This window comes from Hippocampus guttulatus, chromosome 11 (assembly GCF_054856545.1).
Source record: "Hippocampus guttulatus isolate MCC_2025c chromosome 11, RoL_Hgut_1.0, whole genome shotgun sequence".
NCBI classification, from domain to species: domain Eukaryota; kingdom Metazoa; phylum Chordata; class Actinopteri; order Syngnathiformes; family Syngnathidae; genus Hippocampus; species Hippocampus guttulatus.
This window is the reverse complement of record NC_141271.1, coordinates 13,316,614-13,343,273: the sequence shown is the minus strand read 5'-3', so window position 1 is coordinate 13,343,273 and position 26,660 is coordinate 13,316,614. Positions and strand designations below refer to the sequence as shown.

The following is a 26,660-nucleotide window of genomic DNA, read 5'->3' as shown; positions in this document are numbered from 1 at the left end:
AGCACTTGTCAAGAACAGTTACATTTTTGGCCAAGCGGGAGGTGGAGATGCGGGGGAGATAACATTCTACAATTCTCAGGAAAACAAAAAGATCTTTTGAGACTCTGAATGTTATATACTCAGGTTTATTGATCAAATTAGACATCCCCAGAGCAAACACATCACCTTTCCAACCACAAAAAGCACAGGAATGCATTTAAAATCTCAATTTCAATAACATTTGCAATCACTTATTTTTCCGATAACATGTTAAAAGGTCCCAGCATTTTATATAAATACTCTTGTATTTTTGTTAAATATCCTATCATTTGTCATGCTGGCTCAACACGTGAGGTCAAGACTATAGCAAAAGGAAAAACAAAGGTAATTAAAGCAATTATAACAATATAAAAGTCCAAAATGTATTCAGTCTGAACAGAGACAAAAGATTTTTGAAAATCGATTTGTGAACCATAAACATCTCTATGTGCACACTTTTGCATTTATTCAGTAGGAGGGAAAAGGGGCTTGGGTTAAGGTGGAGGACGGGATGGATCAAATTGCCATCATGAAGCAGTCACGTTGCGAAAATCCATGTACGTACTGCAGATACACATGCAGTGTTGTCCTAACTGTCGCGTACTACTCCCCCCCTCCTCCCCGATGTACGGATGATTAAAATGTGACAAAAGCAGGTCAGAACAAAGGGCGGCAGCGAGTGAAGGTATTACGGAGTTGAGCACACCAAAACGGACACTTAAACACCCAAAAAGACCGCCTCGACTTCACACACACCCCCTCCCACCCAATAAAACACTTCAAGTATTCCTACCCCTGGCTTCAAGTTTTCCCGCCCCACCTTCAAATTCACCACCAGCTCTTAGGTTTACAACATAGGCTAAAGATAAGTGCACTCCAAATTCCACTATACACATAGGATTGATGACACTATGCAACGGTGACCAGTTAAAACAATCACGTTTTTCATTTTTATACATAAACATGTTGATCGTGATTCATGACATGGGATCGATGTTGCACGGCGGTGTCTTGTTCCCCCACCCCCTGAGTGTAATGTTCAAGTTTTGACGTTTTTGGGGGGGAAACGGACACATGCCACCCTTGGTTTGGTTTTTAAATACCACCATGATTAGATTAAAATCAAAAGAACAGTCACTTGTCCTTACAGACCGCGTTGTGCTTGAGGGTGACGGCTCCATTATGTACAAGCTTCTGATTGCTCGTGTGACTTCCTTATCATTTGCTCTACGTCGGACTCTAGGGGGGAAAAAATAGGAAGACATTTTTCCACTCGGTTGCACATGGCCAAAACGTAAACCTGTAACTGAGCAAGAAAAACAGGACTTCAACCAAACTTTGAAGGAAAATACTTATATTTAGGTCACACAAAGCTTTAGAGGTGCAATTGCCAAGGTTTTTGGAGCACTCCTTTATCACACATCATCAATAACCCATAATGAATCTATGAAAGGTCAAAAAAAATTAAATCATTGCGTCAAGGCTATGCCATTTCCGGTTTATATCTTAACTCATTCACTCCAAAGACGTTTTTAAACGTCTTTTCAGACTTGGTCTAGATTTGGGTGGTACTGAGTGAGTTTAAGCATAGTTAACAAAAAGCAAATACAACCAAACTCTGGGCACACACACACAACCCATAAGGACTCTTAATTACACTTTACACTGATCTGACGGCTGGAGTGGATCGCCTGATATTTTGCATTTCAAAAACGGTGCTTGGCCGTCATGTCATGATTTGCTGATTGATCATGACCATTGAGATGAGATCTGCGAAATAAGACATTACGGCAAACACAATCTTGATTCCGCCAGGGATCTTCCATGCTGTCATTGTGTGTGTGAACTGAAAGCTAGTCGTTATTTTAGCCTTGTCGCATGCCGTGTGAGCCGAAAGGCTTTGCGCTAGCACATGCAAGTTACGCCTTCGCACCCTCGACCACCTAATCACAAAGGAATCGCATTTGCATCCTTTTGTGATTGACGTGGTAAAAAAGTGCGAAACACCACGATACAAAGAAAAAAAACCATCTCCACCATGTATGTTATTTCATGAATCTTAGCATCTCTTTAGAGACGACTTTGAGAACGTGTTTACTACATCAGGCATCTTTTAAAGCACAGTGTCACGTCAGACAAGATTCCCCGGATGAGTGTGTTGTGCTAAAATCAAGCGATCAAGAAAAGGACCCAAAAAACATTTTGGTCATTAGGTGGATGGTTAATTTGAGGTCTTAAATGGCTGGAAACAATAATCATCAAATTTAAAGAAACAAAACCAAATGAGGTCTAAATAAATTTTACTTCTTGAATTGCACTGAAATAAATTACGTTTTGCATGATATTAACATTTATTGACAAGCAGCTGTATATATATATATATATATATACAGTATATCGTATTGCTCAGGAGAGTATGCATTTTTCCCATCATTTCGATGGAGGAATGAGCCGCAGGGCAAAGATGACCTGATATTTTAAGGTAAACTGAGTATTCAGAGACTGCATGTCAGTCTTTGAAAAGGAGCCACCAACCTCAACCTTGGTTCGGCACACCCTTTGGATGATGAACTGGCCTCAGGAGCCAGCGACAATGCAATTCCTGCATTTGTACAACTTGGGGTCATGGGTGCGGATGTGGTTCCGTACATTCCTCAGTCGAAAGAACGTCTTACTGCAAAGCTTCAGAGCAGAAGGGCATCAGGCAACAGAATCCGAGCAAAGAGTCAAAAATACAATTCCAACGATACCCTACTACGGCAGACCCTCGAAATGATCCAATTTGTTCGGATTGCAATGGGAAATAATGAAAAGTTCAAGCTGTGGCTAGTGATTAGCGGGATCTCGCGCTGCCATTCTGATGGCAAACCCTCAAAATGATCATCAAACTTAGATGGCATTGGTACCAACCTTTACAGTTAAGCAACTGCTTGCATTTAATAGGTGACATAGGCGCACTGTGCCGCGTTAAAAGTAGCCCGTTCCTCCCTTAACCTTTATAATTAAACATATGTTGGCCGTGATGAACATAATTGATTAACAAAGTAAATTTACATGGTGGTGTAGTGACCATATTATATTAGGCTTGCAGAGGTGCCATGTTTACTCGACAAACTAATCAATTGTCAAATTAATTCATAGTTATTTCAGTCGATTAATCGGTTCCAAATCCTTGGAACTTCACCCTCGAAAACAATAAATCTCTGATTTCTGTAGTCCTCCATAAAAACACTCATTGTCTTTGTTTTTCTTTTTAAAAGTAAGACATTTGCAAACATCTGGTTTTACTGTGGAGAGGGGCGGGGTGGGGGGGGGGACAAATGATAAACATTTTTGCTGATTTTCCTCACGTTACAGCATTAACCAGAAGCTGAATCAGATTTAACCCACATCTGTGCATTTTCTGCACCGCCAATTATAAAATAAAGAGTCCCGGCCGAGGATGAGGTGGGTCTCAACTTACCAGACACGGCCAGTGCTTGCCCGCGATGTGCCGCAGGCGATGCATGATGAGTGCATCGCAGTCCTTGTAAGAGGTGGAGCATTGCGTGCAAGAGTGGGCCACCTTTGGAGCTTTTGGGACCTGGCTGCGCGGGCCTCGCAGCTGCTTTAGCCTTGCCCGGCGAACAGAGTCCAATACGACGCAGCCCCTGCTGCTCAATGGGATGGCGATAGGCTCTTGCTAGTAGGATTCAAGACAAAAAACTGTGTAAGACTTGTGGGGCTTACGCAAGACTGTACATGGATAAAGATTGCGCTTGCATAGCGCCTAAACTACTCCACAGTGCCCAAAGCGCTTTATAAAGCCTCACATTCAACCATTCACGCACACATTCATACACCAATGGGACATTACTACCATGCAAGGGGCATCCAGGTCCATTGAGAGCAAATCAGGGTTTAGTATCTTGCTAAAGGACATTTCTACATGGTCACAAGGGTTGAGGGGTTGAACCAACAACCTTCTGGTTGTGAGGCGACCACTCGACCACTGTGCCATGCTGCCCCATAAAGAGATTTGGATTCAATTCACGATTTTCTAAAATTCAGCTTCAGTGCAATATTAAGTACAGGTACATCTACAAGAAAATGTCATCATACATAAGCAAAACTTTAAAAGTAAAACTTTAGTCCGCCTCTAAATGCTGGTATTTTGCCCCTACAACTTGGGACATTGCACGTCATTTTTTTCATCTACCGGTACTCATGCTTGTGCGACCAGTGAATTTGCTCATTTTTCTACACATAAACCACAAACTCCTGCTCCATACTTTGGCCCATTATCTGTAAAATAGTAAAAATGGGTGGAAATGTGAAAATGACAATTCCAGATTAGGGGACCACTGTGCTCCTAGTAAAAAAAAAAAAATTAGGTCTGGAGCCCTGCCTTATAAGGTGTGGAAAAGTGGTACAGAGAATGGATGGATATACTTCAGAGCGTCACCATGGCTGACGTAAGCCCTAACCAATTCTTTTCTGGTTTTTGAGCAGATGTCAACTATGTAGCTGTCGTCTCATTTTATCTGAAACAGGTGTTAATTGTATCTGATGTATTTCTTATTTTCGAGCGTGTGCTGACGATGTCACTATTGTCATACTTCATGTATCGATACTTATTGTGATACTAATTTTCTGTTCATAGCTGACTGCTCTCTACCAGCAAGGCGTCTGTGAAGTGTATTCTACACCTAAGCACGAATTCGGGTCTTTCGAGATTCAGCATTTCACATTAGTTTCGTGATTGAATTCTCCATCTTCTCAGGTTCTCTTCTGACTGTTGCATACCTACGATGTTGTTTCATTCTTTACTCCTCCCTCCTCCACTTTTAGTGACAACGACAATTGATAGAAGTCTATCTTATTTACCTACCGCCATGGAGGAGAGGATTAGTTTCTGAGATGAGAGAACCTGCACCTTGCAGCTCTTACTTGTTGCTGCGGAGCAAGCTAGTTTGGCACCTAGCACAGTTAACATAAAGTAAAATAAATAAACACAACACACAACATAAAACACGGACAGTCGTGCAGTCCTAACCACTTTTCCGTCACACACGTTGTTTGAAGCAGTTTGAGATGAAAGAGGAGAGAATCAAAGTGTCCTTTAACCAGTGGATCAGAGAAGTCATGCTCAAAATGTGCACACGTCGGCTACAAGCTAAGTTTCAAAGTCAACAAGAAGCTGTAGCATCCATTGACCAAAAAAGAGATTGGTTCACTTCTCCTGTCCCATGGAAATCCATTTCAATTCCAAGCGGCGACTCTCGGTTCCAAATACGCATCGGCGCTCTGCGCCAACAATCCTCTCTCCTCATCCTCAACTTCAGCAGCCATCCATCCAGCCGCACCAACGCCAACTGTCCTACAGCGCCGACATCTCCACTGAACAAAACGGGGCGGTGAAAAATGCTGCCCATTACAGGCGCAAAAAACACAAGCGCCCCAGGTCTGTCCAACACCGACAGTCAATGGCGCCGACATTCCTCCCAATCAAAATCTGTGCTGGTACAGGCGCGCTGCCGAGAAGGCGCAACCACCAAGCACAGATACTTCTCCTTTGACGAATGTCGTGGCCAAAAAACGCTGAACACAGTCCATATCAGGTCCACACGATGAAACAACAAGTGACAAAACAAAAGACAAAAACAACAAAAAAGAACAAAAAGCAAGGCTCTTGAAGAGCACTTGCCAAAGGCTGCCTACTCGGGCGCCATCTTGGGGGGGAAAAAAAAATACGTAAAACGATAAATTGTCCAAACCCTAATTGAAGCTATCCATTTGTCGATTTTCTATGACGCTTGTCTTGTACTGGTCTCCAGTCAATCACACGGCACATATAGCGAGACAAGCGTTCACACTGACATCCACACAGATGAGGAATTTATAGAGTGTTTCACTGATCAAACATGGATGTTATTGGAATGTGGAGAGAAACCAGAGTTGCCCACGCAAGCACTGAAACATGCACAGTCCACACAGAAAGGTCCGAGCTCGGATTGGAACCCATAAACTTTGTCTGAGCGCCACTGTGCCGCCCAAGACACTATGACTATATTTTTACACAACTGTCGTTATGAACCAACGGCCACCCCCTTTACTTACCTTTGGTGTGATAAGCGCAGCCTTTTTCCCTTTAGATCTGACTAAAGGCGTGTCGTTTCTGGAGTTGGTCCGGCGTCTCTGAACCCTGCTCTGGCTCACACTCCTTTCCTCCCTCTCCCTCTTCACCATCGTCAAGGTGTGGGGTGGTCCTCTGGCTCTCAGTGCCCTGTGCTTGGATTGACCCGTTCCAAATTTCTCTCCGATTTGTGACACGGAGCGCGTCAAACAAATATCCACGCTCTCTTCTTCTTTCTTGATTCCCACCATGGGTGCCCCGGAAGGCCGACAGAAGCTGAACAAAAAGCCTGAGTCCAGTAGTTTGATGGGAGGCTTGCTCTGGCGCTTACCCAGGTCTGGGGATGGAGGATCCAACAAAGGGCCGCCAACTGGCACGGGATCTGGGGGTTCCTCTTTGATAACTTTGTATAAAGGGTGGTTGTAGATGGCTTGGGGAGGAGAGTGCTCTGAGAACTGCAACCCATCGTGTTGATCGCCCTTTGCTTGTCTCTCAGTGTCCATCTCCTCCCTCAACACTTTCCTGGGTCTGCCCCGGGGCTTCCGCTCCTCTCTGGTGCTGCCCTGCCTGGGCTTGGCTTTTGTCCCTGGACGGCTGCTGTTGTAGCGTAGTGTCTTGACCGCCGCGCCGGTGATGTTATTCCTGGCCCGTGTCCTCGGAGACGAATGATTGACTGATGCGAGAGAGAGACCTGAGACCGAGTATTCAGCTGGTTCTGGTTTGATCCTGACAGTGTTCCTCGCTGGGGTTTTGTTGGAGGTACGCCGCACGGGCTGCTGGACAGGGGGATGGACACGAGCACTGTTCCTCACAGACCGTCTGAGCTCTCTCCCACTGAAGCCAGGACGGGATGCTGCTCGGAACATATCAGGTAAGACCCCTTTACTTCGCATGCTCCTGTCGCTAGGAGGGATGTGTTTTTTGGAATTGTGTCTCTTCGTAATTCCTTCATTGACAGGTGGGCCGCGAGACTTGGTTTTTCCCTCCTTGTCGAGTAGGATACTGTTCACAGGGTCGCAGAGGGGAAGAGACAGTGTCACAGGGGTATATGGTAGCACTGGGGGAGCGGAGCGGGGTTTTCGCCTCTTGGTTAGCGAGTAGTTGTTGGCTTTGAGCTTCCTGAGTCGTTTCTTCTGCCTCCAACCAATCAGATCCTCCGGTCGAGGGAGAAGGGCTGTCCTCTGGAGGCCGAGAACCAGCATTAGTTTGTACTTCTCCTGGGCTCTTGCGTAGTCTTCCTCATCCACTCCTACCTCCTCCACTTCCTGCTTCACCCTGACAGGGCTACAAACCGGACTGGATCTGGGGGTGCACGATTTTCGGTTTTGTCGAGGGCTTTCCAATATGGGCAGTAATCTCTGAACTTGCTGAGCAGCCCCAGGACTTGAGCGGAGAAGACGGGTTTTGGGTGGAGATATGGGGGAGTAATTTTTGGACTGTGGGGTGGCAATATTTGTGGATACGGCAGTCTTCTTGGAGGAAGGAGATTTGAAGTCCATGAGCTTCATCCTGTGTGAGGGACTCATGGGGAGTCTGTTATGGACTTTAGCATTTGACATTTTATGCAAATTGCAGCACGGACTCCCTTCCAAAGATTCATCAGATGTATCCACTGTCAAGTGGACTCCGCCAGTGTTATCCTCTAACTTCCTTTTCCTTTTGGTTTCTGTCTGTTGGTGATGGCGCCGACTACAAACCCCACCGTACTCCAATTTTACGTCCTGGGTAGGATGGACAATGTTGCGGTGCTCTTTCATAAGAGCAGAGCAGGCCTCCACAGCAGGCCACATGCCCAAGTGACGGGCCATGGTGATGACTTCAGGGAGGTCCACCCAGCGCACGCAAAGCGTGGAAGAGTAGGAGAAATCCAACAGAGACAAGAGGCTGTCCTCGCTGAAACCTGAGTGGAGAAGACAGTTAGATACATGGATTGCTTGGTGAGCGAGATGACAAAGACACTTTGGGCAAAGGGAAGATTGAAAACTGCTTTCAACTGCTGCTCCTTTATGACTTCACCTTTTGCCAACGCCCAAAAGAATATTAAAAGGAACCCTAAGAAGTTCTGGCAAGTATGAGTTATAAGAATTAAGTAAACATTTTCTTCAATTTGCACTGTATTGAGTTCAATTGGTGTGTGAAGGGTCGCTAAATTGAACATTAAACTGAATTAACCAGATTCCCAAGAAAATAGGAATTAAATGCTTATATGACATCACGATATCTGTTAAAATGCTATTCTACTTTGTTAAACATCGTTACAATACAATACATGCTGATTTATATAGCGCTTTCACAACAGCGGCAGCTGTAACACAGCGCTTAACAAAACAGTTAACATAAAGTAAAATAATAAACACAACACATAACATAAAACACTTTTCCGTCACACGCTTTGTTGTTTGAAGCAGTTTGAGATGAAAGAGGAGAGAATCCAAGTGTCCTTTAACCAGTGGATCAGAGACGTCATGCTCAAAATGTGCACATGTCGGCTACAAGCTAAGTTTCAAAGTCAACAAGAAGCTGTAGCATCCATTGACGAAAAAAAGAGATTGGTTCACTTCTCCTGTCCCATGGAAATCCATTTCAATTCCAAGCGGCAACTCTCGGTTCCAAATACATGCTGAGCAAAACTTAAAATGTTTGGTTGAATTGCCCAATTTCAAATGTTATCAGTTTGGTGCCTTGAAATTTTGAGTTCACCCAACTTTTTTTTCCCCCCCGTGTAATAATTTTTATTCAGGGTATAATATTCTAAATCATTTTAGATTAAGCAAATTAATTATTAATTAGGAAAAAAAATACCAGTCAATTTTATTTGAATCTTTCAGAAAGGTATTGAAAGTAATTTGAGGTATTTGATGTAATTTCAGCATAAAACCAGACAAATACAAATTTTCACAAGACTATAACATTACACTGAAATGCTAAGTATTATGCTTTGTGAATAAAATTTACTAACAGACGCATGTGTTAGAAATACAATCACTTCCCTAAATTTTAATTTAAATTAACCCTTAATCCTAACCATTCCAAGTACGAGACAAGTTACATTTATTGCAGAGTATGTGGCCCTCACGATTCTGTCTGCCCACTAGATAGCGATAGTCCAGGTCGGGAGATGAGAGTCTTTGCCACGTGTATTTTTTGGCCTTCCTGAGTGGCTATTAAGACGCTCAAACTAACAAAAGATGCCCTCATTTGAGCTTGACAAGTGGTTGTTAACGCGTAACAAAGGCGACAAACATGCAATTCCTTTGCATTTTTTTTTAACGAGTTTGAAAAGTTACTCAAGGCTTTTTGGATGACACTGAGGTATATTGATAGTTTACACAAAGAATATAAGCAGCTGTAAACATCTTTGAGGTCGGCATTCAATTACTCAGGGGTTTTTGCAATTCACAGGCTGTTCCTATTTTCCATGAGTAATGTGGGTTTCTGATATTACATGTACACAAATATCCCTATTCAGACACAGCCATTCCGAACAGGTTTGCCCCCCAAAAAACAATGACAACGAATGGTAACAGTTGTGCAAAGACTTACAGTTTTGATGCTAAAACTGTTGCATGTGTTGTGTTTTTTTTATGAAATACTCGACTGTTAAGACATACGCTGACTATATTTTTTGACTTACCAGTGAGATCTATGTCTGTCTTCATACTGGAATCCATCTCTGTAAAGACTTCTTGGAAGTGGTCACTGACGGCTGCCAGCACAGCCCTGTGCGCGGCGTAGGACTGACCGTTAGTGCGCACAGTGATGTCACAGAACATCCCCGCCTCCCGCTGACTCCTCAGCTTGTTGAGCATGTCAGAGCCGTGCGACGCTATCGTCTTCGTGACGCATCCTCGGCTGCCTAGCTCCTAGGAGTGAGGCAGATTTTAAGTGTGTGTGGTGGGGGTGGAGGGGCTACGCTGTAGGAATGATGTCAGGGACATCCAAGATGGACAGAAGATGAGAGCGAGCAGCTGCCAACTCAAAATATGTGTGATAAAGAGAAAATGACTTATGCCAGATAAGCAACTGAAATTGTGTATTTCTTTTCAATATTGCAAACCTTGCTCACCTCTGTCACCTTGTGTTGCTGGCTCTGACACTCAGAGCATTCCAGGACAAAGTCTCTGATGTGGAAGTACATCCCTGCAACAACAAATATATTTATTGACATCTTTTTGGGAGGGGTGGGGGGCACAACTTCTACATCTGTTATTTAAAAGCTAAGACTTTCTCAGTATGATCCTGTGTGGTTTTGAAAACAACTGACAATAATAAACCTTTTAAAACAGTGACTATGAAATCAGTCAGTGAAATAATGAGACAAGAATAGCGGATGACGAATGCACAGACCCTATTCCAATGAAGTTGGGGCGCTGAAAGAGAATACAATGATTAACAAATCATGTTCAACCTATTTTTAATTGAGTACACCACAAAGACAAGATATTTAAAGTTTAATACAATACATTATGATTTATATAGCGCTTTCACAATAGCTGCAGCTGTAACAAAGCGCTTTACAAACCGGTTAACATAAAGTAAAATAATAAACCCAACACAACAAAACAGGACAGTCGTGCAATCTTAACCACTTTTCCCTCATACACTTTGTTGTTTGTAGCAGTTATAGATGAAAGAGAAGCGGATCAAAGTGTCCTTTTCACCAGTTCAAACTGATAAGCTTCATTGTTTTTAGCAAATAATCATGAACTTAGAATTTAATGGCTGCAAAACATTCCAAAAAAGCTGGGAAAGGTGGCAAAAATAGAAAGTTGAGGAATCGTTAAACACCCGTTGATAGAGAAATCTATGAATAAAATTGTATCATGTTTAAAGTTTTGGTTCATTTGGGCATGTCTTGACACACTCAGCGCAGAAGCGTCGGCCGTTTGGGCGGAGGGCCTTTTCTTGAGTAATCACGGGGGGGGCGAATAGATGGAAGAAGACTAGATTCAATCACAGAGTGGGAATGAACAAATTGGGAACAAAGAGTTGTTGAGTACCAATAGACAGTTTGGGAACAGCAGTCACGCCCAGGTGATCATTTGTCATCAGAAAAGTCTGTGACTTGTGTATTCGGGTAGATCAGATCATTACCGAGAGGCCGGGCCGGGGGGCGCGGTATGCAAATCTCGGGGGCAGTGTTTTTCTTGTATTTTACAATAAAGGTTCGAACCGGCGGAGAGGGAGCTGAGAGTGTGTATCATCGGAGCAACTAACCGTCGTTCGCTCTCAGAGATCCGCTCCCGCCGATATTGAAGACAATTTTCCTGTGTGCCGAGTCATTTCTTTAACTTTGTCCGAGAAAATCTCTGACACCCGTAAACACTCATTTGGAACATCCCTCAGGTGAACAGGCTAACTGGGAACATGTGGGTGCCATGAGTGGGTATAAAAAGGAGCGCCCCTGAATTGCTCAGTCATTCACAAGCAAAGATTGGGTGAGGTTCGCCTATTTGTGAACAAAAGCAAAAATAGCCAAACAGTTTCAGGACAATGCACCTCAATGTGCGATTGCAAGGAATTTAGGGATTTCATCATCTATGGTCCATAATATCATCAAAAGGTTCAGCGATTCTGGCGAAATCATTGCATGCAAGCGGCATATTTATGTTTAACACAACGTCGCAGCTTCATCAGAATTGGGGTTGTACAATAAAAGGCTCTTTTAGTAAATACATCTACTTTCTTTTGATTTGCTTGACAAGATGTCAGTTGGGTCATTTTATTTAGCTACAGAGACAAGTTGTTTATACCGAATTTGATAGTACTGTGCAGTTGTTCACAAACTACAGAGGCCCTGCCCATGAAGGTGACCCACGGCTGAGCCCAAACCTGTGGAGGTCCACAACCAGAGATTAGAATGAATATAATGAAATCGGTCACTGCACTGTGGCTTGATGGGAAGCATGCCTCCATCACTCTTTGGGGTTTGAATCACGGCTCCAACCTTCCCGTCTGGAGTTTGTGTTTTCCCTGTGTTTGTGTGACTTACTCCAATTTACTAAAAACAACATGCATTGTCAATGTGTGTGAATGTTTGTCTGTATGTTCCTTGCAAACGACAGACAAACCAGTCTAAAGGTCTACCTCGCTAGCTCACATATGATCGATAAAAGCCATTGAAAATGGATGTAAGGATTGTAACCGGAGACAAAAATACACAGAAGAGACTGCATATAATAGCTCATACCTTAAGGAACTATACATGGTCCCCGAAGGGTTACGGTTGTTGCTTGGTACCCTCACAGCGACAAGGACTTCACCAGTAGTTTAAAAATTGATGGTTGGATGAGAATATATAATCTGAGATGTGAACCACCATTTTAATCACAGTTACACACACATTCCCTGTTGCTTTTTGGAAATGTGATTTGCCATTCGGTGTCCTGACACAACACCAGTAACAAACTGCAAAGGAAAAATTACACTTTTCGTGCCCCCGCTGCATAAAAAGCAACTAAATGTTGTCTTGTTCAGCATACCTGCGTCATGAGGTATACAGCTCAAACATCTTAGTCATTCATCTCTCTGGAGTGACCTGATGGTTAGCAAGTTGGCCAAACAGTTCTGAGGTTTGGGTTTTAACTCCAGCCTTCTTGCGTGTAGTTTGAATAGTTTTTTTTTCTCTAGCACTTCAGATGCCTATACGTGTGAATGTGACTGTGAATGCTTGTTTGTCCATATGTGTCTTTGCGGTTGTCTGGCTTTCTAGTCCTGGGTGTATTTCACGGAGATAGGCTCCAGCTCACCCGGTACAGAATTGAGGACAAGCACTACAGAAAATGGATGAATGCAAGTTTGTGTCAAAATAGCAAGTACAGGACCTTACCGTAACTACCCTAGCCACACTAAATGTGTGATTCCGAGAATCATACTGTCCTTCCTCCTCTATAGACACTTCTTATCGTGTCACAAGAGGATAGGCCGTGAAAGGTTTGTGAGATGGGCGCATGGCTTTAGAAAGACGTTCTTACCCTCCCACCAGTAGTTCTCGGCCACGCATTTGTAGGTCTCCTCCAAGGAGAGGTGACGCATGCCGGGTGGTCGCCGGTGAAAGGTAGCGACTGCCTCAAGTCTCCGATCCTCGTCCAAAACCTCCCGGTAGTTGAGGAAGCCCCTCTCCAGTTTCTTTCGGTAAAGCAGCCCGCCGATCCACTCGAAGTTCGGGGACCAGCTCCTTTCGCCGGCAACACTCGACCACGGCTTAGGGGGGCAACGTGTCCCCTTCACGGCCATCGTGATTTGTTTTGTATCCGCTGATAGATAGGGTGAAACGTTGTCCCTGCTTTGAAGAGGGCCCAGTCAAAACTCCCTGACGTCCAGTTTAACACACTTTGACACCCTGATAAAACATCGGTTGTCTATTCGGCTAATTCGTTAAAAAATATTAGAACATTTCTCTCTTATCAAATGTTAAAGGCGAAAGTGCCAAACGACAACATTTCAGTAGATGCTGCAAATTTGTAGCCTTGATGTCATCGCAGGCATCACTCGTCCTCGTCCAAACATGAAATATTTATATGGCTATAGTTAATGTTTAACAAACGTTACGGTCACGTTATTGTTGTGACGTTCAAACGGCGACACGCTTGCTTTGGGGGAACTGTTCGTTGGAGTGGAGACAACAATTGCAGCCCAGGGGGGGAATCGCGCCAACAACGCCAAGTGATGTAAAGTCAGCCACCTCGTTCGGTCCCCAGTCGTTAGCAAGCTTTGCCCCCGGGCAGCGGTCCGCGTTACATCTACCTCAGGTGGTCGGGAGTGGCCTTTAGAGCAGGATGGCTGGGGACGGCGTTAACTTGAGATTTCTTTCGGCCAACTCGAGTCGGAAGCAACATGATGACGCAGCTATCAGCTCACCATCGCCACCTCCAACGACCTAAAAAAAGCGAGTTTGCCCTCCGCTATTAGCCCTCACAAATGTTGCAAATAGCCACCTGGCCTCGCCGAAAAGCGTGAAAACAGGAATCGGCTTAACACGGATGTGAGTTCATACGCCTTCGGTGATGGCAAAATCCAATACGGTGATGAAATAATCCAAAATGTAAACTCGCAACCTTCTGTTTGTTGCTAATCAGCCTAAACGAGCCAACTCCTCCCCGCCTTCACACAGTGAACATCAGTGTCAGAGAGAGAGAGAGCGAGAGACTCCCAATAGAACTCGATTACAATTGGCTGACCGATATGTCAATCTGTAGTTTCCATACCCCTTGAAAAACAGGTTAGGTTGACCAGTATTAATATCAAGTGGGTGATTTACGAAAAAAGATTAATTTAATCTGACACATTGTTTTCACAGTACAGTGCTGCATATATTTTAGTGATGTTTAGGGTTGAGAAATTCTCGGAACTTAAATATTTTCATAATCACTTCATGACTGAAATGCATCTAAATGACTTTGTCTTGACTGTTAGTTATTTAACTTTTTTATTTTTACAATAAACTTCGAGTAATCACCAACTGCATGACTATTAATATAATTTATTCTTGTGTAAAGTATCAGTACACATACACTTTACTCACTTACCGTACTGCAGAACATCTTACATTTAATATCACGTGCATCATTTGAGGTTTAAAAACATACACAAACAGCATGAGTATTTAATTTACAGTGTATTGATTGTGAATAGTTATGTGGAAAATTACTAAATTAAATATTAGTAAATTATGAAACATTCACCAGGATCCTGTACCTTTTAGAGTGGGGAGGGAGATGACGTTTCTGGGTTTAAACATGAAAGGGTTGAGAGAAGCTTCCTGATTTCTGTGTAACTGTCACTTTTGTGTGGAGTAAAGAGATGATTTGCCTTCGTCTGCTCAGCTTGTCATTTACCACATGTCCACAAGCACACCAAGAACATTCACATCATAAAGAAAAAAATAATAATTGAAGGGATTAAACGATTGGCAGAACATCAGACTAGTGGTTAGCACAGCTGCCCTCACGGTTGTGAGGTTTAGAATTCAAAACTTACCTAAAGTATTCCTATTTACTGTATGAGTTTGATATGTGCCCCGTGTGGATACTCAGTCCTTCTACCACATGCCAAAACATGCATTTTAGGTGAACGAATGACTCAATAGTGAAAAAAATGGTTGTTTGTCTGAATATGCCCTGTGATAGACTAGCGACCAGTCCCAGGGTGTACCCCACCTCTCACTCAAAGTCAGCTGGGATAGGCACCATTTACCCACAACTTTTGAGTGCAAGTACAATACATAATGAATGGTTAAGGGCAATACTGAAGCAGACTTAGACAAAAAATCGATGTGGTTTAGCTTTGCTCTGAAAGAAAATAAGTATTGTACATTAAACCTTTTTACTACCGAGTGGACAATTGGAGAGTTCAAACCTCATGCGCCAAACCCGATCAGCAAAATAAGACTCAGGAAATACAGCATATTCAAAATTCGCACAGCACTAAATCTTCAAGTGCCATTTTATTATTGCAAGTTTATTACTTACAGTATTAAGAATTGAAAGATCAAAATGCTATGTACTAATTTAAGACATCACAGAGCAGCTAATTATTCTATAACAGTCTATAATTTATTCACACAAAGCATTTATGAGTTTGAGTGCATCATGCGTGAAGACGTTACCCTCTCAATCACAATGGCATTGTGGTATTTCACACCAGATGATGTGATCATGACGTCAGTCTCACAGTCATACTTATATCATGGTCACACTAAGGCTGAATGATGCTGCTTGTTGCAGTAACATTGTCATCCACCTTGGGCCGCTTAGACTCCGGGGGCTGGCAAAGGGGATCGGTGGAGGGAGAAGGGCGTCCTGGAGGAAGAAGGCAAAAGAAAAGATGTTAGACAACACTGTTCAACAAGTCAGTTTGATCAGTTATTAAACCTTAAAGGGGTTGTCAAATTTCAGTCAGTTACTATCACGGTGAGCTGAATTTCTACGTTGTATGCTGTCACTAACCAACACTAATATAGTAGTAAAGTCAAGATTGTCTTAAATATTTTTATGAAAACATTTCTCTGCCGAAAAAAACAAAACAAGCCCAAAGTGTGTATGTGTGTAGGTTAGCATGACAACACATTCTTACGCCATTGTTATAAACCAAGGACCTCTTGTACTATTTTTCTGATTTCAGTGAAACTTTGTGGAAGGATGAATGATGTGCAAAGGAAGAACCACAATTTAAATATTGCTAGATACGACAAACTGTAACAGACTGACCATGTTTAGCTTTCTCAGTAGACACTGGAGAGCTGAAGAGCAGACTGGTTGTTTGTGAGCCAATAGGAGTCAAAGAAACTCGCCTGGAAACAAAGAGAAAATAAGTTAGTTGCAGAAGGTCCATTCATGTTATTCATCGTTTTGTTCACTTACTCAACTTGTCTAGTTGTAAAACTAGCTAAAGTCAGCTGAGAAAGACCAGCTTCAAGTTACATGTTTAAATACAAAGCTGGCAGACTCCATTGTCTGAGGAACCAGAGTGATTATTTGGCAATCAACAGGGGGTCCAACGAACACCCTAAAACCAGACAAGGCTTTGTTCAAAGCAGAGCGCTTACAACAACCAAAACAAAGCAATTCATGTCAAGTCTCTCTATTTTCATAACACAGATTACCATTTCATACATTTACATTTCATAACACAGATTACCATTTCATACATTTACAATCACTTCCAGGTGTATTTATGCACAGAGTGAGAATTTTAAGTTACATCCTGAATGGAGACACTTCAATGTAGAGCAAAATAAATGATGGAATACTCAAATGTTTATTCCGAGCCACCAGTAACCCAATTTAATACTTGTGTGGAACTCATGATCAAAACACCAAGAGTGAGTCGTCATTCTTTCTTTTAGAGGGCCATAGACTTCTAGAAGCTTCAACCTTTGAATGCATTTTGTACCGTAACAAGCAAATATCAGGGTAATCTGATTAACTTTATTTCCCTCAATACTGGGGGGAGGCGGTTGCAATCTGTAGATATTTTCTTCAGTATATTGGCAGTGTGGGTCACACCAGTGCCATGGTGTATAATAATAATTTTATGCTAGAGTGCTATCAAAATAATTCTCACCATATTCGATTTGTTCCTTTTCGCACAGTTTAATGAGATTCAGGACGAAAGCGTAAAAGATTCAACCTTTCCAAAGATCATATTACGAATTTATAAATTGAAATGGCCAGAAAGGTCATTCAAATTACATCGTTTCATTACTATGGTTGTTGTTTGCAGAACTTTATGACACCAGACTGAAAGCTATGTCAAATATTTTGGTTCATTTCTTTAGTGACACGAGGACAAAGTCATACAGAAATCTCTTAGTGTGATGCCCTACAGTACTATCCATGTCCAAAACCTACATAAAAATACACAAGTGAAACTTTATAAAGGGGCGTCACAAGGGAAAATCCACTGAATGCGAGAATCAAAGGAATTAATTTTTGCTGTCAAAAAAAAAAAGTGCCATCGCCATTGTTATACTCCTCCCTGATTCAGATGAGACCAACATGAACATGGCACCCCATAATTTTAAGAGTTATTAGTTTGGTTTTGGCAGAGGTCTGCCATATCTTTATGATGATGCAGATCCTACATTAAATCTCATTAGATTGTGCTGGGGTACGTCATGTCATAAAATGCAATAATACGGACTAAGATTGAGGCTATTTGCAGCATTTTAAAAAAACTTTTCATGGCTGTAAATGAGTCTGATAGGAACTCCTCTATTTTTAAATTGTATTATTATAATTTTCTTTTGTTTTTACCTTGGAGTGGGTCCTTTAGACGCTATGGCCCTTTTCGGAGTGGTGGGCAAGTTGGTGCTGTTGAGGACTTTGGGTGTAGTGGGAGTGAGCGGGGTGAGGCGGACGACCTTCTTCGAGGAGCTGGGTGTGAGCGGGTTGATGCCAGGTTGAGGAGTTGACGGTGCACTGGTACTTGCGGACGTTGGCATGCTTTTTGGAGTGGTGGGCTTCCCCCAAGCCTCCAGTGTGTTAAGAGTGATCTTTCGAGGCTGAGGCTTGGACTTTGTCTTTTTCTCATCTGGGGTCCTGACAGAGGAGCTGCCTTCTCGGCCTGGGGTAACGTGGGACGTGGGAGTGGAAGCAGAGCTCGACGGCTGGGACACGGGGGATGAAGTTCGGGCTGCTGGAGTCTTTTTGCCCTTTTTCTCAGCAGCGCTGGTAGGGGTGAACACTTCCAGAGTGGGAGGCTCCTTCAGTGGAGTTCCCAGCTCTCCCGACGAGAAGGACAGGAAGGAGCAGTAGCCATCTGTGGAGGACACTGCCAGGAAGGAACCATCTCGAGACCTAAGACAAAATGCAAACAATTGATAAAATTACAGTACTCTTGGATCACAAATGGACGGTTTTGTGGAAGTCCTCCACTCGGTCATAATCGTGATTTCAATATCATGATCAATCATGAGTTCAATTTCAATCAAAATAATCCTGAATATTTCTTCCATAACCTCCCAGCCTTATTTACAACAACACATATTTTGCCAAAACAATGCGGTCCTTTCATCCCTGATGAAGTGATTTAATAATTCAGCACTATGCACCTTATTCCTAAGAGCTCTCATGTAGAAACAATTATGGGAGTGACTTCCTGTAAGACGCTGGAAGCAGCGGTGAGCCATTTGTTACAATGGATTTTGTTTTGTTTCGTTCAGTTCGTTACAATGTTCTCAAAGTGAGCTTGTGAAAGTTTTTCAGGCACTGAACATCAAATGTTTAATTGAGAACCTGGACCTCACAACTTTGAGGCAAGCAGTATCATTTTATGGTAAAATATGAAACAAATAACTCCGTGCACTTCAAGTCCAGTTTAACTAAATATGTCGTATCATATGATTTTGGTTTGGATTATTATGGAAAAGATCGTTCCATTACCATGTGAGGTCACTGAGTGTGTGGTAATGAATGTTGGACACCAGGCCAAACGGAAGAGCCTGCTGCGTGTCATACAGGAAAATCGAGTCCTCGGAGGCCACTGCAAACACCATGCGGTATGGCAGCTTGAATAGATTAGGAAGGGGCTCGGTCGAACCGTCTAATTGAGAAACGTGGCAATAGAGAAACATTTAGGAGACAAAATGGGAGACTGTAAATAAAAGTTTGAAGCCACAGTCTGGGAAGTGTTCTTACCTTCTGCCTTCTTGCTTCGCAACTCAAAGTAAACCGGACAACAGCGCACAGCCAGTGTGGCCTTAGTTGGACATGGCAAGTGGGCCACTGGCCTAAAAGACAAATGAATTCAATCACAAGTACATTAGATACAGTGCCTTGCATATTTGTCTTCCTTGATTTTTTTTTTAAGCTTTTACCACATTTTAGGCTTCAAACTGATGTAAAATTTGATTCTTTAATGAAGAATCAAACACCAAGTGGGAACAATCGTGAAGTGGAAAGAAATGTATACGACATTATTTATTTTTTTTTTAAACAGGCAAACAACAGAAATATAGGGTGTGCAAAATTATTCACCCATTTTCCTCACAGTGCAGACTGACCCCAGAAGTTCCCTAATGATTTCTGAATAATCCAATGTTGCCCTACTTTGTAAACAACCGATGATGATAAATAGAGTCGACCTGTGTGTAATCTAGTATCTGTATAGATGCACCTGCTCTGTCATGGTCTCATAGATCTGCTAGAACAATATTAGGGAGCAAACGGCATCAAGAAGATATATAATACAGTGCATTTCACCTTTTAAGGCTCTTCCTAGAAAAGATGTAGGTAGTATTTGTGATGGTCTCCCCAACCTCCACGCATCCAGCTGAGAAGAAGTGAGGACAGTAAGATTCAGTTGATACCTCAAATCTCCTAAAATAAACACTGACAATTTCCCAAGAACACGCTGCACAAGTACCTGGAGCGAGTAAGAACGAGCCGTCTGGCGTGAAGGAAAGACGTCGGAAGAAAGACCTCATACTGTCGTCATGGAAGAGGCGGTGCTGCTTGACCTGCAAATTTATAAACAACAAAAGGTTAAGTTAATTTACCTAAACAAATTTAAATAGGTAAGTAACCAAATAATACCTCTATGGATAATTGTGACAAAGTTCACGTGTGATTAAAATGTGTGTACTAACCTCTCCATCTGCAGGTGAGCCCGAGCTCAATTTGCTTACACAGAAGGCTTTCTTCTTTGTGTTCGTGTTGTATATACGCATTACTCTGAAAAGGATGAATATCAAAACATATACACAACTGTCAATTAAATGGACCAATCCTTTAAAGCCTTTGTGGGTAATAATGGGTACCTGTCACAACTGAGAGTGGCAACATACTGCCCCAATGGATCCCAGGTCACACCCTGCACGTAGCTTTTATGGTCATTCAGGATGCACATTTTCTGTCCTGAAAGAAAAAAAATTGGCAGACGACATGAAGGCAATTAATTTTAGGACATATGTTCACTTGTTTGGATGTTCCCTCAGCAAACCTTTGTTGATGTCCCACAAGATGGCCGTGTTGTCTACAGAACCAGACACCATGCAGTTCCCATCGTGGGTCCAGCAGATGTCATAAACATCCTCAATGTGGCCCCTAAAAACACAGTGCACAGAACTAAGTGGACTGCGTTATGACCAAACTGACATACAGTAACGCCATGTTCTTTACAAATTATTTTGGAAGTTAAAATGCAGACAAAGCAGTACTTTCTGCTTTGCTGGAAATGAATGCCATTATAGTGGTTTTGTACCTCAAAGTCTTGATGACAGACCAGCTCTCTTTGTTTAGCTTAGCTTCTTCTTCCTCCTGGAACACTGGTGCCTGTTCCGGCTCCTTGTTGTCATTAAGTTTCCACAGCAGAATGGCTGCATCTGAAACAAACAACAAATGGATTGAGGTCATATGCTAACACAATAGCACTTCTGTTGTGAGCAATGCCGATTTAATTTTTGTCGACAAGCTTATTTTTCCTGACGAGTACGAAAACTAATAAAAATGTACATAGATAGAAACCAGGTCTTGACACTTTTCATCAACAAATAAAAACAAGACAGAATTGTTTGACACAGACAAAATCTAATCAGATCCAATATTGTCTTGTGGAAGGCCGGAACCAGCTACCTCAATGAGGATTATTTACCATTTTCCTGTTGTTCTAAATGCTTAGAGAGCATTAATAAGTTGTTTTATTTGTAAAGAGTGTTGTTGAAGATTTCATGTCGAACAATTACAATGATTCATTCTTGACGGTTGATCCATTCATGAAAAGCAGGCCCACTGTTTGTTTCAATTTTGTAATTGTTACTCAAACTGGCTCAAGGGCAGCTTGACAATGGTCGAGAAGTAGATTAGCATCTCTTCAAGAAGTCTTTGCCATTTCTTAATCATAAAATGTGGGTGCAATCAAAAAGGGGGTAAAACAATGTATTATAACGCGTGCCATTTGAGTCACTGTAGCGCAGATGGAACAGCCCACACCAGAATCTAACAGATGTCACTGTGCATCCCTGGTGATTATTACATGGATGTCTGTAATAGTGACGGAGGGAGCACATGGCATTCCACAGAGAGGTGCTTATTATATAGACATATTTACATAAACCGGAGCCAGAAAATAATCACTTCAAAAAAGAAGTAAATGGGGCATTGTCAATAATGCAAAAGTAGACTTTCTGATGCACTTCTTGCATTGGATATTTATTACATCGGTGGACATACAGTAGATACTGTATAGTCATGTGTTAGACATACCATCTCCTCCTGAGGCAAGATGCTCGCCACTGGGGCTAAAGCGCACCACATTGACAGCCTTTGTGTGTCTGGCCAGGTTAGACAGAAACTCTACCTCCGCCTTTCCATCTGGGCCCATGTCGACTCTCCACAACTGCATGAACATGACATAAAAAGGAATGAATGCCCACATAAATTTGCAGCAGATGTTTTCTATAACGCTTAAGTGTGATTAATTGATTACATTTGAACAATTAATTTAAGTTTATTTGCTGGGACTATTCTTTTTTGCAGTTTATGTACTTCAAAACTTGTTTTTGCTTCCACTAACACCATCGGTGAGAGCGAAGCGAAGCCTTTATCAAATGCACAGTCGGCGTTGCCAAATTGGCAATTTGTTTGCGGTATTTAAGGACTTTTATGGCCCTGTACTAACATTTTCTTTAAGTGACCTGAAACATTAATTCCCATTAAGAAATATTAGCCAAATCCTTTTCACCTTGTTTCTTTGTATGCCCAGAAGAAGGAAATCACAGAGCCATACTTACTGGACATTCTCAAAGACAGTGTCGAAAAGTAGAGCTTTGACAACTCAGTGAAAACTTTTAACCCAAGGTATTTCCAAAAAAAGCAAGGTGAAAAGAGCTTTACACTTCCATTTGTGTAGGTTGACATCTTATTGCTGTTAAATTGCTGAAGAATTAAAATGTTATCTTAATGAGTAATGTGTGAACATACTTTTTTTTCAAGAAAAGTGAGAAATCACAATTTGCGTGAGAAATCACTTCTCTTATTCTTCAAGAACACGACATTAACTTCTGCTGTATCTGTGGAAGCTGATGACGGAAAAATTAGTTCATGTTAAAATAAGATAAGATAAGATATCCTTATTTGTCCCACACTGGGGAAATTTACAGCCTCCAGCAGCAAGAATGTAGGCAGAAAGAAGAAAGAAGAAAAAACAATAAGGGAAATAAAGAAAATAGCAGGAGCAAAAAAGTTATGCGTTCAATATAATTAGCCTTTCCTAAAAAGAAGAAAAAAGGGGAAGGGGGTTCAATCCAAATCGGATTTTTCTGGGGGGGGGGATCACGAGATATCGATACTCACCCTGACTGTGGTGTCCACACCAGCTGTGGCCAAACGATGAGTGCGTCCATCGGAGCTGTGTTGGAAGTCCAGACTGTAGATTGGCTCCTTGTTGTGCCAGGCGATCTCACAAGTCACAACCTTCATCTTGTTTCAATCCAACGCCGACCTTCGAGGGAAGCCATTTTAGTGTCGTTTCTATCATTCATTACGGTTTTAAAAAGACGACAAATTCGACGGCCACTTGGGCGAGAAATGTAGCTCAACGTTCGATACTTTACAATGGACTAAGACATGAAATGGATTTACGTTGTTATAACGATTTGCATACGAGCATTAAAATGAATAAAAACAACGTTTTAATTGGGTTACTCGGCAGAGTATTTTTACCTTCGCTATCGTCCGGCTGAAGAAGCTGAGCGACTTCCCGCGTTTAGGCTTGTTCAAAACTTCCGGTCCTGGGTCCAGCGCTCGTCAATGATTGGATAAAAAGCGGAAAAGGCTGTGTTCTAATTTATATAGAGTACAGTGTACTGTATACTAATCATTTGGTATATAAATTACGAATGCATAAATTAGACATGGGATTAAAATTGCAGAAGAACCACACTAATGCTTGATGGGTGCTGCAGACAAAATGTGAAATTAAAAGGTTCCTGTTTTGGTTCATCTTAGTTAAAGTACATATTTAGTCTCATTAAACTTACCAAGAGCGATATGATTGTTTGGAAGTATTAAATTACTTTACAAACAGTGAACGAGTGATAATCATGTCTGCCTCACAGTTTTGAGGTTGGGGGTTCGAATCATGGCCTGCCTGTATGATTTTTACATGTTCTCTCTTGCCTTGAGTGTTTTTTTCCATCTGTGTTTATTTGTTATAAATGAATAATTTTTGAGACAATTGTGTGAAACTTGATAATTCTGCAGGCATTAAGAGCTCTCATGAGCCATGGCACACTCATGTGCCCCAGGACATTGGTTGAGAATTACACTGTACTCCTCGAAATTGTCAAAGTGTGAATGTGAGCATGAAACAATGGCTGTCTAAATGTCGCCCCTTCTCGCTCAAAGTCAGCTGTAATAGACTACAGCTCACCCGTGACCCTAATTAGGAGAAATCCGGTAGAAAATAGATGAATGGATGGCATTATTACAGCATATCACATCAGACAAATCATCTGCTTGTGGTGTAACATTTATTTTTGTTGTTATTTCAAGGCACAACTGTAGTTTAACCCAATAAGCAATACATCACATATGCCAACCTAAAATTGCAGGACATTTTTCATATGGTTTCTCATTAAAAAATAGAAAACATTTTAAATAATAGCATCAAATATGTTACAGAAAAAAAGCTGCAAAATTCATCGGAAAAATAGAATACCATAATCGCCAAATGTTGAAATTTACTGAATAGCACATTTGTGTAACAGATTGGTACACACTGCCCATTATGTCATGGAAATAAACAGAAGCAATTCTTTTAGTTGCGAGTCATCACAGTAAAAGTAAGATGCAAACTTATTACAGACATAGATACTCATCTATAAGTGAATTAAGTGATTTTTAAGAACTGAAATTGATTGCTGATTAACATTTTGTTGTAGAGCAAAATGGATGATTCTTGGATGACAAGGTCATCAATGGTTTCTTCACCATCAGCTGTGGAAAATGGACTACTCAGTAGTGTGCCCCTACACAAACAACAATAACATGTATTCTGTATAAACTGCAGTAATGAAAACAATAATCAGTCAGAAACCAAAAAATAAAAAAAAATCATCATACCTTTTGGGGTCTGACAAGGAGAATACATCTATAATAACCAGAACCCAGCTACTAGTAGAGTTGCTGCAGGCTGGTGAGAAAAATGGTCCTTTATGCACACATACCAATAATCAATCCAATTTTGATCCCAATTGCACCCTTCTGATCAAAGTCACTCAACATTAACAGATGTCTATAAAATTTGATTCTGAGTGATTGTCCTTTGATGTAGGTTGTGTTAAAGATGTTCTTTTTTTTCCTCCCCAATTTTGTTATAACAGGGGACACCAACAGAGAAGGGAGAAGTACTGACATTATGTACTTACTGTAGAAGTGCAATTACTTGTGAAAAAAACGACTCTGGTAAAAGTACACATTCAAACAATTACGGTACTCAAGTCAATGAAAAAAAAATATATATATATATATTACAGGCCAATTGTGCTGTATCATGTGGCATGGCCTAAGATCACTGTTCTTGGGGTGCTTTGTTTTTATTTTGTCTGGACCAATGAAGGTGCCAGCTCAACCTGGACTGGGTGAACATTGTTTCAACAACAAACCACTCTGTGTAAATGACTCGTGAAACCCCCTTTAAAAAATATTCTTAGGATGTTAATCAGCTGGCGTGTGCCTCGCTTCCGTTATTTGACTGATAGTCGAACAATCTCTCATCCACTCACATCAACACGTTTTTCCATACCAGATGCTGAAAGGATGTCAGACTTTAGTCTCTTTCTTCCATGTCGAACACTTGGATCTGAAGGGGAATGGACCGTTTGTCCATTGGTCTGTCGATAAAATGTTTTTACAAAATGTATACTAGATGCAGACGAAAAACAAATAAAACTTCAAAGGAAATGTTATGAAAATTCAAAACAACAGTGAACGCACAAATACTCAGCATTTATTACAATAAACATTTGTTAAATTGTTATTTTTCCTGAACACGTCTGTACCAAAATTACCTTGCCCTATATCTGCACTTGTTTCCTCGTCTTGGAATATATCCATATATTCAATAAAATAAGTAGAGGAGAAAAAAAATAACTTTATACAGTTAAGGTACGGCATTTATCCACGTAATATTACACACTTTCTCGTAATATGATAAAGGTAAAATTATGAGGTAGGCATTAAGACTTCTTTTTAATATTTTATTATTTTATCTCCGTAGACATTTTTATTTTAAGTGTGGCACACTAGGGTTGTGTCCCAATGTGCACTCTGTTCCCTTTCATCACTATTATGGGGTCACGCCATTTTGTAGGGGTGTTTGAACGTCCAGGGAGGAGTACGTGCAGGGCACTCAATATTCCCCACAATGCACTTGGACAAGACACTCAACAGGTTAATGTAGACCACAATGCATTGCGAACAAGAAAACAACATGTACAATATCAAAAGTGGTGATCAAAGCGATAACCGTAACCACATAAATAATTGAAAATATGCGGCATGATGGGCACGGTGGTCACGTGATACGCGACTAGTAGTGCTCTGGCTGTCCAAATCGCGAAGGATTGGGGACTACAGTACTATGTAGCAATTACTGTATATTCACTAGTACGGGACAATGAAGGGGTTAGGGGAGACGGGTGTACATTCGGACACAGTTTACGTTTTACGTTGTTTCTTAGATTTTGTGTTAAAAATTTATGACAGTATTAATTTAAATGGTTTAATGTATTATGAAAACACGACGAAAACGTTAAAGGACAAAATACACAAGATTGGGTTCAATGAACGGCTTACAAATATCTAACACCTCGGTGAGAGGTTTGTAAACACCGCACATCCTGGAATGTACCATAACCGAGAGAGGTGTTCATGATGACGTTTTCTACCCCAATTTAAGGCTGGGCCCTTATAAACTGCTTCATTTCCTTGTAATAAACTTAAACAATTCTAAAATATGCATGTGTTATGGAGTTTTTGGTGTCACATCAAGTCTATTACTGGTCAGCTCCTCACTTCAAATCTTA

General features: G+C 41.5%; 2 protein-coding genes across 5 annotated transcripts; both read right to left on the bottom strand.

Moving 5' to 3' along the window:
• Window positions 1-109: 109 nt before the first annotated feature.
• On the bottom strand, window positions 110-14,258 carry LOC147198148 (uncharacterized). Of its 4 annotated transcripts, none has more exons than XM_086123761.1 (8): window positions 13,818-14,258; window positions 13,108-13,418; window positions 10,200-10,273; window positions 9,768-9,996; window positions 6,118-8,033; window positions 3,482-3,700; window positions 2,554-2,700; window positions 110-1,257 (listed from the first exon to the last, which is right to left on the bottom strand). In XM_086123761.1, the coding sequence occupies exons 2-7, from the start codon at window positions 13,367-13,369 to the stop codon at window positions 2,596-2,598; spliced, it is 2,805 nt and encodes a 934-aa protein (XP_085979887.1). In that variant the 5' UTR covers window positions 13,370-13,418; window positions 13,818-14,258; the 3' UTR covers window positions 110-1,257; window positions 2,554-2,595. The 4 variants fall into 4 exon arrangements, with proteins under 4 accessions (XP_085979887.1, XP_085979889.1, XP_085979888.1 ...); XM_086123763.1 differs by having other exon boundaries at window positions 13,108-13,415; window positions 13,880-14,258; XM_086123762.1 differs by having other exon boundaries at window positions 110-1,324; window positions 13,108-14,258.
• Window positions 14,259-15,540: 1,282 nt separating this feature from the next.
• On the bottom strand, window positions 15,541-23,343 carry chaf1b (chromatin assembly factor 1, subunit B). Its single transcript, XM_086123735.1, has 14 exons — window positions 23,296-23,343; window positions 22,927-23,074; window positions 21,838-21,970; window positions 20,837-20,957; window positions 20,576-20,679; window positions 20,394-20,490; window positions 20,223-20,307; window positions 20,000-20,093; window positions 19,837-19,906; window positions 19,273-19,364; window positions 19,018-19,177; window positions 17,890-18,432; window positions 16,342-16,424; window positions 15,541-15,933 (listed from the first exon to the last, which is right to left on the bottom strand). The coding sequence occupies exons 2-14, from the start codon at window positions 23,050-23,052 to the stop codon at window positions 15,830-15,832; spliced, it is 1,812 nt and encodes a 603-aa protein (XP_085979861.1). The 5' UTR covers window positions 23,053-23,074; window positions 23,296-23,343; the 3' UTR covers window positions 15,541-15,829.
• Window positions 23,344-26,660: the final 3,317 nt, after the last annotated feature.